The following is a 14,267-nucleotide window of genomic DNA, read 5'->3' as shown; positions in this document are numbered from 1 at the left end:
TTTGGCAACTATGCATGCAAAATTTTGTACGCCATGCAAAATTTATATTACACACAAACAATTTGTTTTTCGCCAACATCTCCAAGTACACAGCGCCAGCGCGATCAGTCAACAACAATTTTCTATTCCTTTCGGAATGGCGAATCCTCGGTATATTAAAAATAAGAAACATCAGTTTTATTCGGCAGAATAATACATCTTTCGTGTCTACGCGCCACTTTGACGTGGTGAGCTTCTGCGATTTCATCAAGGGAACTAGACGTAACAAAAAAGCATTTTCACTAATCGCGGTAGGCTGGTGGCGACAAAGGCGTATGTTCCGATAGAAACGCATTTCCTTCGTTCGGTCTAATTATGCAGAATCGGCGTGTACACATCATAGTGATATAAAATTTTCAGGATTTTCGTGACGTCTCGTGACAGACGGGCGAAGGGGGCGGGGCCTCAACAATGTTTGACCAATCACGGAGTGCTAACGAAGAAAATGGAACCGGGACAGATTGTAACATCTGCACGTTATAGCGCCCTGGGCATCCATAACGTTATCAAGTCGCCGTGACTATATTGCACGTTATCTAACGTTGTTTATCAAAACACAAGTAGAACATGAATACATTATGAACAAATAACCATTTTTTTCTCATGTGCAGGACTTTTCGGTAAGTGAGAATGGTTGTTGTAAAGCTGGTAAAGTCACCGGGCTCCCTGAGTGATGTAATTTGCTCTAGAAAGTAAGTTCTCGTGTTTTACATCAATACTCTAACCGCGTGGATGAAACATATCGCAAATCGGTGTCACACGGGGTAGTTTTAATCGTGGTTGAGTCCAATAGGGATTAAACTTGGTTCCCTTGCGTAGATTGTGGAAGACAACCAATCTCGATCGCTGCATTTGATCTTGATCGGGCTCCGTCACGGCCGCGTTGAATCAGTATAATTTATGCTTTTAGTTCATGTTTAATTTCGCACAGGGGTCACAAGATTTTCGAAAATATTCGAAGTATATTTACAAACACTGAATGTGCATTCGTTATCTATTCATTATTCGAATACTCGCAGACGCCTGTTACTTAGTAACGCAAGTCGGGAAAAGTTACTACTCGCAAAAGTACTAGCACGGAGTTTTACAACGTAATTGTACGGATTGCGCTTTATAAAGCCCAAGATCTATCAATAGGCAATTCTAACTCGCCCAAGAGAAAGCTCTTTTAGATTACAACGTGCCCGCCACACACCTTGGTGAGATACGGTGGCTCGCCGTGATGAATGGTGAACGTTTTGAATTCTTCTCCATCGTCGTCGATGTTGATGTCGTGGTCGCCTTTAGTTGGGGATAGTTGAAACGTCGCATAAGGCGTGATTTCCTCGTCGAAAACTGCAAAATTAAAACGTGCTTAGTGAATTAGGCAGAGGGAGGAGGATGAGTATGTTTGAAAACTGATACTTTCTCTGAAGTTATGTCAAAGCATTCTGCACATTATTATCTACAACTCCGTTTCGTTTGTCTTTCATGTGCCTCCTACGCTACATGAAAAACACATAAGTAATTCTGAGGACGAAACGCTCTGCAATTTACAAAATGAGTAATTATAGAAAAAACACAAATAAACTTCAGCTAAAGACTGCACACCATAAGTGGCCTGTGATCAAATTGCAGCCTCTCGAAACGCAGCGGTATCACCAGTGACTGAAATACCAGTGACGAGTGGCGGAGAAGAGCTGATGACATCAACATGCGAGGCCACCGTGTTGTCTTCCCTTATGTCAACCATAAAGGCTGACATCGTTGGGGGCGTAATGATGGAGTACGACTATTCGTCCCAGCCCCATGTTCAGTGATTATATATGTTTTGTCACGCACTTATCATGCACTTCACGAGGCGAGCTCACATGGCTTTCAGTGCCGCATCTCGCGTTTTCTGGATCATATGGACTATGAGCCACTGACGGCTTTCGCCTTAATAAAACCGTAAAAAACATTGTTGTTTGCATATACTGATTCATAGCGGAAATATTATATACAAAGCTGCGTAGTCAGGCTGCGGTAATGTTCAGCTTGTCAGATCCCACGGTATGCAGACTTTTGCCACCAACTACACTTGACTCCAGACATTGTTTCTGGCTGCAAATGAACGAAGCCTGTCGCGTCATCTTGTGGCCGCCTTTACAGCTGTTACTCGTTCGCTGGGAGCACAGCGGCACCTTATAACAAATGTGGTGAAACCATATTTTCGAGGCTTAAATTTCTTTTTTTTTTCAGGTGGCGGCGCCAGGCTCACTAGTTTGTGATCAGGAACTTCTATAGTAATAATTACCATATTTCTCTCCAATCAATGCAACCTATGAAGTAATATACTGACAGTGTGATGGGTCGATCTGTGATTCGACAATATGTACGAGGTGAAAACAAAGCAGAAATCGAAAAAAAGGAGACCTATTAGTCCGCAGTTCTGCATCAGGTGCTGGTTTTGCTTGCGCAAATGAAGTTAACAACATCGCTGACCCAATGTCTCCAACAATTATTCGATATCCCATTCGTTAATTGTTGTCACATATGTAGCAACGAGTTATAATGCATGCGTTCTGATTCACGTTCCTGATTTTTCGCGAGTTTACAAACATCTAACGTAGCGAGGAAAAGTGGCCTCAGTTATTGGTAAGCTTGCGGCACATATCACAACGATTACAGAAGAAAAATAGCAGACTGAAAAGTCAGAAACATATAAAACACAGTTTCCAAAACACTTATTTTATACAAGGTACTTGTTAGATTTTAACATTATAAAAAGCAATAATGGCGCAATGAAAAGAAGACTTACACTGTTTCTTCGTAGGCGACATTTGAATCCGCGGCGTTTGCTCTTGCTGCTGTTTGGCCTGTTTGTTCAGCTGCTTGTTTTTCTGCTGATGTTGCTGATGCTGCTTGTGCTGTTGCTGTTGCTGCTGGGACAGCAGCTGTTGCGACCCGGCATTGCTAGAGGTTTTCGAAGTAGCCGTTGATTGCGATTTGCGAACGGGAGATGACCTGCGAACATTGGAATGTAGCACCCACAAAATGATGAGCCGCGGTTTTAGCCATAAACAGAGATAGCTGCTATACCAATTTTCTGACATGATAATGCTCCCGTTTTAAAATCGTGGTGCATAGCAAGATCGCACAGCTAGCAAGAATAAAAACAAGGAAAAAGGTTTATGCCAACAGAGCACCAAACTATCATAACCAATCAACATATCTAGGTACAGCGAGCTGCATCTTCTGGGAAAAAATATTATGCATCGCTAACAGGCGCGCGGGCAGACGGTGACGTATCTAGCATATAAACTGTACGTTTGGTAGCGGCATCCATCGTGACCCCGTGACCTACCTTGTAAGCTTGCACTACTAGTCGAGTTTCTTATGGAGTGGGTAATGGAAAGGCATCGCTAAATCTGCACAGTCTTTTAGAACATGCTGCGTATTTGAGACTTAATTCTAGCGGTTTCTTATCGTCCCTTGCGAATACCTTTTCAATTGCTCGTAAAATATTGCAAAAATGACGGTGACGCACTGCTTCAGTGTCCTTCTCAGTTGTTTCGTGCGTCAGTGAACATTCATGTTAGCCCCATCATGATGACGAAGAATATGAGTGAATTCCCGTTTGTACACGGACAATGTCATGTGCCGCCAGACTCCTGAATATGCTGCTGAGATACATATGTAATGTAGCATGTTTTGATTGATTTTGTCATTGACTCATTGATGTCCCTACCACCCAAGTTTATGGCTATGTTAATGTCCTTCTTAAATTCATGATTACATCATTTTTAAACTACGTACCCATTTTTATTCAACACCGCACTAACGCGAAGTCACCGCTAGGCCTCCAAGCCGAGGAGTGTGGTGCGCCGGTGCCTGAGAATTTTTCCCTGGTTTGCCGCACACTCAGTGGAAGAAGGAAGAAACTTTAATATGAAGTGAAAGGATTGATGAAGTTGGGGCCCTTAATCCAGGGCGCCAATGGCTGCCGCCACCGCGCTCGGGTTTGTCATATCAGGGCCAGCCAGAACAGAGGCTCGGAGCGACGGAGGATTGCCTCCCACTGGGCATATGTTGGTTGGGGGGATTTGAGAACAGGGATATCCGTTAGTAGTTTTTGGTACTCAATCGTGACGTGCAATGGTGGTGCAGCGCAGCCTTGCCAGCTGGTGGGGTATAACGTAGGGAAGAACTTGTTCAGAAGGAGGAGGTTAGGATACGAGTTAGCTTGAAGCCGTTTCAGGGAGACGGCTTCACTCTAGGAGGAGGACTTTAGTGGAGGATGATATCGCAAGCGCCCTAGTCTGTAAACGTCTACAGTGTCACGGTATGCGTTGGGCAAATTCTTTGAGGCTTGATCTGGGTTGCTCGCCTCACTGCCGGTTGCCCGGCAGCTTAGCTCTCGAGCAGCAGCATAAGCGCGGTCATTGCCTGGCAGTGAGGCGTGAGCAGGTATCCGTATCAGCCTGATGCGTAGTATTGAGAGATCTAGAGTGCCGGGGAGCTTGCGTGTGCTGGTCAGAGCGCGATCAGCGTCCTGGGGCATATGACCTCCCGAGGGAGGCTCGACATGCGTCTTGGGAGTCTGCAATGATGGTGTGATCGTATTTTGGTGACCTCTTCCTGTGACTGACGACGTGGTTGATGGTGAGTGCTATGGCCAACGTCTCCCCTGTCAACGCAACCTCGGTTTGGAAGCTACACGATGTGACGATACCACCCTTATCGTCTACCACTGCCACCGACACTTGTCTTTCTTTGTATCCGAACGCAAGAGCGCATATATAGTGGGCGGCGTCAGCATAATACACGGTGCCCCACGGCTGGGCGTTGAGGAGTTTCCGAAGGCATCTAACACGCGGATCCCGGCAACCATTATGATGCTCTCGATGCATATTGCGCTATATGGGCGCTATGTTGAGTAATGTTCGGATGTTTGAGGAGAAGGGGATATGCCCTCTTGTAGAGAGTGAATGCTGTGGGTAGCCCATCCGTTAGAGCAAATGCCTGCGTGTGGCGGTCAGTCTTAATCACTCGACTTGCGCCATTATGTGGGCTTCGATGTGTTTCTCAGTTATGTTGCGTAACCCGAGAGCAACTAGTCGTTCCACCAAAGCATACACAGGAATTCCGAGCGCTTGTTTAACGGCTCTTCTAATACTTGTGTTTATGCGGTTGGTGTGGGAGAAGGTCAGGTTGTGGTATGGGAGGTGATAGGTTAGCCGGTTAATAATGCGTACCTTGACCCGCCGCAGCATATCCACTGCCTTGAGTGCTCAGCGACGGTTACTGACGCGCCTCGACATGCCTATGATTTAGTTCAAGGAGATCTATCATGAAGTGAGCTCTGGTATTGCATTCGAGTTAATAACCATGGATTCGGATCCTTTGTTGAGTGAGAATTGTTATGCCTTGTATTTTCATTCCATCACTAGAATTAGTATTTTGGAGCTGCTTCGGGGTCGCATTAATAATAGTTTCGACTTATGCGGCACACATTCGTGGTGTCCAGTCACGTGGTATGCCTGCACTACATCCAGAGCCCTCCTTAGGCGGTCCTGAATTTCTCCGTCCGAGCCTGTGCTCTTCCAGAGAGTCAAATTGTCAGCATACATCACGTAGTATGGACCCTCGATCTCCTACAGGAACTGAGGGAGTCTGGCCATAGCTATGTTGAATAGCGTCAGCGAGAGCAAGAACCCCTGAGGTGTGCCTGCTCCGGTCATTTTAAGGTCTGGTGTCTTCATGATTTGAGGGAAATTGGCCGTAAATTTTGGATCGACATTGGTTTTCTGGGCTTCAGCATGAAAGTGATTTCGGAATGTCGTCATTCCAGAGGGAGAGTGCCGGCGGGCTTTTGCTGATTGTACATAGCACAGAGTGCTTCCATGTCCTCATCTGGGATATTTAGAAGTAGAGCATACCGTATCCCGTCCTCACCGGTTGCCGTGTTCCGGTGAATGTATGCCAGTGCGACTTTGATTTCATTGACAGTTATGTGAGTGCCTAGCGGGTTAGTTTCTTTTGTATACGGATAGTCCGGATAGCTTGGCTCAGAGCCGCGGGAGAGATTCCTTTGTTCAAGGTTCTTCAGGAGCTGGTCTCCGACTCCTCCGTAGTGGTAGAGGAATATCAGAAGCTACAGATTTTTATGGGATTTCGTGTTTCTCGGACCTATTAGCGACAAAAGGATGGCCCAGGTTCTCGCGGGGCCCAGCGTACCACTTAGCTTACCAGAAAACGTATGCCAGTTAGCACTGGTCGGCTTGCTGGGGTGCTCTCGTGATTTGGGATATTCTGATGCGCAATTTCGGATTGAGTTTTTGCCGCCTCCATAATTTCGTGAGAACTCGGCGCCCCGGTCCACAGATGTAGGGCATGCGGGTCAACCTTGGGGGTCTCTGTCGTTGTGGATATGCGGCTAGTGGTTTTGTTTAGGCCATTGCGTAAATCACTGAGCCAACTGGCATAAATTTGGGGGCTTTTCCTTCCACCGCCAGCCTAGGGTCGGGCTGTAAGACCGCACTGCTCAGCTCGAACCTGACAGCACAACTCTGGGCCGTCCAGCAAGCCGACAAAGCCGCTTCGACACAAGGTCTGGGAACCGCGTCCGTGGCGGGTGCCCAGACTCACTAAAAAGACGGCGGACTCAAATCTTGTTGACCTGAAAATAAAAGTTCACGCTCTCTCCTCTCCTGTGGTTGGATCCCGGCGGAATTTGTGGAGTTTCGTCCTCTCTTTTCAGGACGTCTGTAACTTGTGGAACTGATGCGGATGACGAGAATGTGGTGATCGCTACCCAGTGTCACGCCAGTCTTCAGCCACTCGCCCTTGACCCCTCTCGTGAAAGGGGCATCAGGGCATGTGCCTATCTCGATACTAGTTCCCTGGCGACTAGGCTGGGTATGATCTGTTATGAGGGTGAATCGGTGATTATATGTGAGGTGCCAATGTCGCGTACCCTTTGGTTTGGTTCTGCGATACGCCCAGGCCACGTGTGCAGCATTGAAGTCACTGCACACTACGGACTGTGGGCCCATCTTGATGAGTTCCGCCCGTAGGTACTGAAAATTGTCCTGCCGAGCACGAGGTGCAGTGTGTACATTTAAGATGTACAGGCTATTTTGCCGCGTGTCCACGGGGACGATCTCAACGTCTTGATGAGGATTCTCTGACGTGAGAGTGGCATGTATATAGGTGAATTTGTTGTACACGAGCGCGCACACTTTCGCATCGTCCGCGCCCCTTATGGTCTCGTAGAGACCGATAGGAGCATGTGTGGCATCCGGGTCTTGGAGAAGTATGATGTCCGGTGACTCTGACGCTGCTGCAACGCACTGTTGCAGCGAGCCCCGTTAGATCAGTACCACTTGCGATTCGGTACCCCTTGCAAGGAGCCATCATTTATTTGGGCTGGCCGAACGTACTGGTGAGCACGTTCGCTTGCCGCTAGTCACGGAACTGAAGTTGGTGTAGCGCGTGCGACTAGTGAGGATGAGGAGTATGATGATTTGGAGGGAAGGGGTTGTGCCGTGAGCTCTCTCATGCTCTGCTTGAGTTCGTTTGTAATTTCATGTAGCATTGGTCTCAGCACCGTAGTTTGGAAGTCTATGAATGCGGCTCGGAACATTTCCATGACCTCTATTAGAACGCTTTCTCGCATCTTCTGAATAGCTCTGTTTAATTCTCGTCGAAGCCCATGCTGGAGGTCGTTGCGCAATGCAGTTGTGGACAGCGGAGGAATCTTGGCGCGAGGCGCCTGTGATTGGCATTGCGTTTGTGGTAGGGACTGAGGTTCGGATGAAGGTGGCGGAGATTTGCGCAGTGAAGGTGGCGGGCCCTCCGCCCAACTCGCTGCCCCTTCGGACACTGTTAATGATAGCTGTTGCGGTAGCGGTGGCGGCTTCTTCTTGGCCGGTGGTGGTGGCGATGGTGGTGGTGAGGATGATGATGATGATTAAGACTATGGTGGTCCCCGCTGGCGGTTCTTGGAGCGGTTGTCAGGGCCTCGGCTGCAGGATCGGGATCGGTACCGCAATCGGCTTCGTCGCTCCTTGAATTGCGCCTGAGGACGATTCTGTTGATGTTTTTGCTTCTGGAGTTCCTGACGCACTCGCTTCTTATTATGTGGCTTTCGTGCCTGGCTAGGACAGCTGAGGTTGGTGGCCGGGTGATCCCCTTTGCACGTCAGGCACCGCGGCGGGCCCTGATGAGGCTCGGTGTTGGATGGGTTTTCAGTCCCACATGTGGTGCAGCGCTTTATGCTTGGCATGAGGCAGACGTCCTCACGGTGGCCCTCTGTGAGGCAGATGCCCCACACCTGGGCCTTCGGGGTGCGTATGTAGCATCTGTACTCAGTCTCATATTACCTCACATAGCGCGGTACCTTGAGGTTAGCAAATGTGATGATGGCCGTGGCTGTTCGGCCTATCATGGCAGCATGGAGGATTTCCACACCAGGCGCCAATAGGTAGTCTAATTGTTCGGTTGGTGTAGTCTCTTCATCGGGACCCATAACGATTCCTTTGCAGGAATTATCATGGGAGGCAATGTATGTTGAGAAGGGGTAGCGGTGCGGGCCAAGTGTAAGCGATGCCATCTTGTTAAGGCTGGTCGCAATTCTTTCGCTTGGCACGCTAATGAGGGAGATGTTTTGAGCCGGCTGAACACGTAGGTGAAGTTCGTCGACCTCTTTTTCCTTGAGGCCCGCGTCGATGACGACGGCGTGAGTCAGAGCATGTCGAGGCCGCTTACGTAGCGTGAGACCGTTTCTCGGGCGCAGGATGACTTTAAAAGACAGTTTTAGTATAGCTTAAATGAGCAAACCCAAAGAGTTAGCGTTAGCTTTAGCGTTGCGTGCACCACACTGCGCATGCGCCTTACGTAAACGCTGCTGGAGCTCTTACGTACGTACGCTATTTTCGAGATTTAGCGGTGAATGCTAACGCACGCAAGGGGAGCCTTACGTACTGCAACATTGCGGCGCCAGTCGAAATGAAAGCAGCCCGCTTCGGATCTATCGAGTCGTCGGCCTGCACTGTTCGGCTCATTCGTTCCCCACTAATGCTCGTGTTTGCTTTAGATTTGTGTGATGATGCTTCGACAGTGGCGCACAGGTGACAAATGGGCGTTGTTTACGATCTACGTTCTCGATTAGCGGCGCAGTAGGCTTAACGAGAGGGTTTGCTAATGTTTGTTCATGTTTGCTGTATCCGCCTCGAGATGGCGCCCAAGTGTATTTCGCTCGTTCGTTTGTTGTATAGCCGCATGTCAAGCCGATGCATGTCACGTTTTCCGCGGCAAAACACAGTAGTGTGGTTGGTGCTGTGGTCACAATGCGTGTGCGTTTTACCAACGACGACGATATGAACCTCGTGAAGGAGGTTTTCGCCTTGAACCCATTCGGACGGACGTCAAGGGGGGCGTCCGTTGCAAAAAATTGGAAAGAAGTGGGAAATCCGCTTTCTGAAAGCGAAATTGCCGGCGAAACGTCCCCTCCGGAATAGCTTCGATGTGAGTGGATCTTGAGGACACGTAGAACCTGCGCGGTCACTTTCGTTCCCGAAGCATGAAGGCGTCTATGTCATCCCAACTTAAGAAGGACACGTAATATGGGTTCCACAGAACACTCGATCGCGGCATGCCAAGAATAATCGGTGTGTTTCGCGACTCTCGACAAAACAACGCTCAAACCAAACACCTACATGCGTAATTAATGCAGCGACTGTGGCTTTCGATAAGCTTGACTTGGGGTCGCACTTGCGGACGGCATTGGAGAGGCTCGACATTTCGTGTGGATTTGGCTTTCTAGTACTTTGTGTTTTTGCATCTAGATGGCGCTGTATTTGTTTGCGTTAACGTTAACGCTTTTCTCCATTCCGCTATTCTCAAACACTACCTTGCGCCGCGCAGTGCAGTCTTTCTTTGCGTTAGGGTTGCGTCGCACGCTATCGCTAACGCAAGCATTTTACGCTATACTAAAGCTCTCTAAAATCATCAATGGGAAGAGGTGGGGGCCTCTGGGGTCGTCTTGGTACAATTTGGTTCAAATGCTGCGCCTCTTGGCGGTGGGCTGCTGGGCCAGACTTAGCGTCAGCGCGGCAGCCCCCCAACCGCTAGCGGTGAGCCATGATCCATCAGGCGGGTACTCTGGATATCCGTCTGTTGCTGGTCGTCGCCGTTGGTGGCTTCCACCTGCATGATGGTGGTAAGTGGGTGTTCGCGGTGTTGGACAAGGTCAGCAGCATCTGAAAGCCGATCCTCAGCACACTCAGGCTTTGCTCGAGGACGGCCCGCATGATGGCTCAGAGACGCCACGAGCGGCCCTGCTGCATCGACGGGAATCTCGACATCGCCGAGGTAGGTCACAGGAAGCGTCCGCTGCCGTGGTGGAAAGAGGACGAGGAAAAGCGCGTGAAACGCTGTAGTGTCTGCAGTGGCGTCGCTATGACTTCTGGCAGCCGAGGCCCATAGGTCTTCTGTCACCCCCCCCCCCCCGGGTGTAGTCGAGGAACGCGAGGACATCAACAAGTTCCGGGTGTCTTCAGACGTATATGACACCCCCTCCCCCCCATGGCCCCTTGCACCCGGGACCCACGGACCCCCTCCCCCACCCCCCCCCTGCTGCTAAGCCACTGAGTGTCTGCTGCTGACGCAAGTGCTCCAAACCTCACGCCCACACATGGATGCAGCTCCAAGAAGACTTTATGCCCTCAGCGGAGCTTACTCAGTGACCAAAGGGGACGAGAGGTTCATTGAAATTCGACACATACTCAGTGCGTTCATGACGCAGTTTGCTAAACCGTTGGCGTGAAGGACGCTCAAGAAAAAAGGGGCACATATTCGCTTCGTATGTGGCGCAGCCTGCTCATGAGTCCAGTTGCTGTCTTCAAGGAAACCTTGCAACGTCGGTTCAATTTCGTTCAGCATCAGAAAGAATTAAAGAGATCTTTTTGTCATTGCAGAGCGCCACAGGCCCAGTGGCAAATACCAAGTTACCCAAGTTGGCGTTAGCTGTTCGTTTGAGACCAGCACAGACCCTAGTGGCAAAAAGCCAGTATTTCAAGTCGGCGTCATACTGTTTCTTCAAACAGCGGTAACTACCTAGTCCCACGTTGGTACGGATGTACACATCTTCACATACACGGTGACCCAAGTTGGTCTAAGAGTTTATTTCGAACCCTGCTACCCCTACACAGCAGCTCAATGCGCTACTCACCATACCACTGACTACCCAGTGACCCTGGTAGGCGGCACAATAGTTAGACACGAACATACGAACACACATTCAGAGATACAAACATGGATCATCATCATCATCATCAGCCTGGTTACGCCCACTGCAGGGCAAAGGCCTCTCCCATACTTCTCCAACTACCCCGGTCATATGCTAATTGTGGCCATGTTGTCCCTGCAAACTTCTTACTCTCATCCGCCCACCAACTTTCTGCCGCCCTCTGCTACGCTTTCCTTCCCTTCGAATCCATTCCGTAACTCTTAATGAACATCGGTTATCTTCCCTCCTCATTACGTATCCTGCCCATGCCGATTTCTTTTTCTTGATTTAAACTAAGATGTCATTACCTCGCGTTTGTTCCCTCACACAATCTGCGCTTTTCTTATCCCTTAACGTTACGCCCAGCATTCTTCTTTCCATAGCTCGTTGCGTCGTCCTCAATTTAAGCAGAACCCTTTTCGTAAGCCTTCAGGTTTCTACCCCGTACGTGAGTACTGGTAAGACACAGCTGTTATAAACTTTTCTCTTTAGGGATAATGGCAACCTGCTGTTCATGATCAGTATAGTGTATTTTCTTTTGACTTTAGCCATCGCCGATTCCACGTCTTCATAGAAGCTTTCGACTTCCTGGTCATCATGACTGGATGTAGGGGCGAAGACCTGTACAACCTTCATATCGTACCTCTTATTGAGTTTCTCAACAAGGCCTGCTACCCTCTCGTTAATGCTATAGAATTCCTGTATGTTACCAGCTATGTTCTTCTTAATCAGGAATCTGACTCCTGGTTCTCGTCTCTCCGCTAAGCCCCAGTAGCACAGGAGGTGCCCGCTTTTTAGCACTGTATATGCTTCTTTTGGCCTCCTAACTTTACTGACCCCTATTATGTCCCATTTACTGCCCTCTAATTCCTCCAATAGCACTGCTAGACTCGCCTCACTAGATAATGCTCTAGCGTTAAACGTTGCGAGGTTCATATTCCAATGGCGGCCTGTCCGGATAGCACATGGATAGCGCCCGGAAATTACATTATGTACCGAAACATACTAACGCGATAAAACGTGGTGCTTTTCCCATCTCGCTTTCTTTGCAGGCGTTATTTGCGCTTTGCAAAAGATTGAATGTGAATCAACTCACCCAGCCTCCTGTTTCTCCGTATTTTCTGCTTAACCCATTAGGGACCGGTTTCTTTTTTTTTTTCTTGTTATCTTGAAATAAATCTAATATATTAACTCACCTTTATACTAATAATTCACATGCAAAAAAATTATTACTCTTGCCTAATTAATTTTTGAAATATAGCCCGTGACCATATGGTCACGCTGGGCCTTTACGCTACAGCAAAATACGCGAAGTGAAAAACATTTATTTCAAGCCATGAAAGGCCACAAAAAACATACATAGCGAATAGTCGAGCACTTATTTAGTGTGATATGGTTTAAATTATGGAATACACATGCCGACGTCATACTTTGTGCGTTTTGGGTGCACCGCGTTGTTGCAATTATCTCATGCACACCTCCACCTCTTGCCATTAGGTATTGGCGCAACAAAGTGGGCCACTTGGTCATACCTTGTACCAGTCAGGACATCACCAGCCTTAGGGATTCTGCATTGACCAGGCCCTCTAGGCTTATTGTCCCATCGCATCAGGTAGCTTTGTGCAATTTGCCTGCGGAATTGCACGTGCGCGACGTTGAACCCTGTGCTACGAATTAGCGTCCAAGTGTTGCTGATAGATACATCACAATGTCAAGTGAAAATCGGCCACCACCACTTTTTGCCACGGATTGCAAACCTGTAGGCACCTACATTTGCATCCATCTGGTCCGTACCTCCCATAAATCTTGTACTGAGCAACAGTGTTTGGACGGGCCTCCTTGATTCGATTCTTTTGAACACGAGAGTACCTGTCTGCAGATGACATTGACTCTACGCCTTGAATGGTGCTGACGATCGTTACTACAGAATTGTCCATCCAGAGGACAACAATTATCCCATTCTCGATCAGCATGGGCTCTTCGCCCTTGCGAGGTTGGCGCTTGACGAGTTCTGGTCCAGCGATAGGGTAATCTTTCTGAACACGGTTCTGCTTCACTGTGCCCGTGCCTTCGTAGCCCTGTGCCTTGAGATGCCTGAGTAGCTGCATGCTTGTGAGTAAATTATCAAAATAGAAAAAAAGGAAGGTTGTGCGTCTCTGCTGCGAGTTCACCCCGCATTTGAAGAAGTGGCGCCGCTGCTTTTCCGAAGTTCTTTTCATATTTTTAGTTGTTCCGAGATCCCCTGCTTGCCTTGATACCCCTTGAGGTTTACAAGGTATCCGTTCTTGGCATTTAGCCGCCATACTATATGCCCGAAGCGGATAGGCTTTCCGCGTATGAACTGTTTCCAGTCATGACGACCATAATACTCAATCATACTTTCGTCATAGCTCAGGTGACGCACAGGTTGAAAGTGCTCCAGAAATCTTGTTTTCAATAGTGCCATCAATGGGCGCAACTTTGCCAAATTGTCACTTAGTGTTAGGCTTGCATTTCGCTCCGTGCAGGAATCACATTATCTGTATGAAGCGATTTCTTCGCATAGCATTCTAGGTCATCGTGTTGCGCATATCCGTGCCGCTGTCCCGATAGCACTTTTTCTCTGGCAAGCGGTTATAGCCGGAAAAAACAAGTACTCCAAGAAAACTTATCGCAATTCTTCTTTGGTAACCTTTGGATCAGGCATATTCAAAATAACGTTTCTTGTTTGTTCGACTAACAGCTCCACGACGGCATCGTCAAAAAAGAGTTCGAACAACTCAACAGCTGAAAAGTCCCTTTGAGCAGCAAAGTTTGGGTCGGAAAATATGCCAAGGCTTTTCTGGAGATCACCCTTCGTCCACTTAGAAGCAGTGGATAATTTCGCAGGAATGGCCGCATGAACTGCAGCAGAAGACACCTCTGATGTTCCGTCACTTTGCCCGCCGGGGTCGTTGTGGTCAGACTCGCATCCACCAATGCTGCGTCCGTCGGAGAA

The 14,267-nt window shown here is 48.5% G+C and overlaps 1 protein-coding gene across 2 annotated transcripts in view; it reads right to left on the bottom strand.

Moving 5' to 3' along the window:
* Positions 1 to 14,267, bottom strand: part of LOC135917152 (cell adhesion molecule Dscam1-like) — a 1,023,231-nt gene that overhangs the window by 439,071 nt on the left and 569,893 nt on the right. For both annotated transcript variants that reach the window (XM_070536836.1, XM_070536837.1), the window contains exons 36-37: positions 2,819 to 3,024; positions 1,235 to 1,374 (exon numbers count right to left, since the gene is read on the bottom strand). In XM_070536836.1, coding sequence (XP_070392937.1) covers positions 1,235 to 1,374; positions 2,819 to 3,024 — 346 coding nt within the window. The remainder of the gene's footprint in view (positions 1 to 1,234; positions 1,375 to 2,818; positions 3,025 to 14,267) is intronic.

The sequence above is a fragment of the Dermacentor albipictus genome, chromosome 4, assembly GCF_038994185.2.
Source record: "Dermacentor albipictus isolate Rhodes 1998 colony chromosome 4, USDA_Dalb.pri_finalv2, whole genome shotgun sequence".
NCBI classification, from domain to species: domain Eukaryota; kingdom Metazoa; phylum Arthropoda; class Arachnida; order Ixodida; family Ixodidae; genus Dermacentor; species Dermacentor albipictus.
The sequence above is the reverse complement of the archived record's forward strand: the minus strand, read 5'-3'. Positions and strand labels throughout refer to the sequence as shown.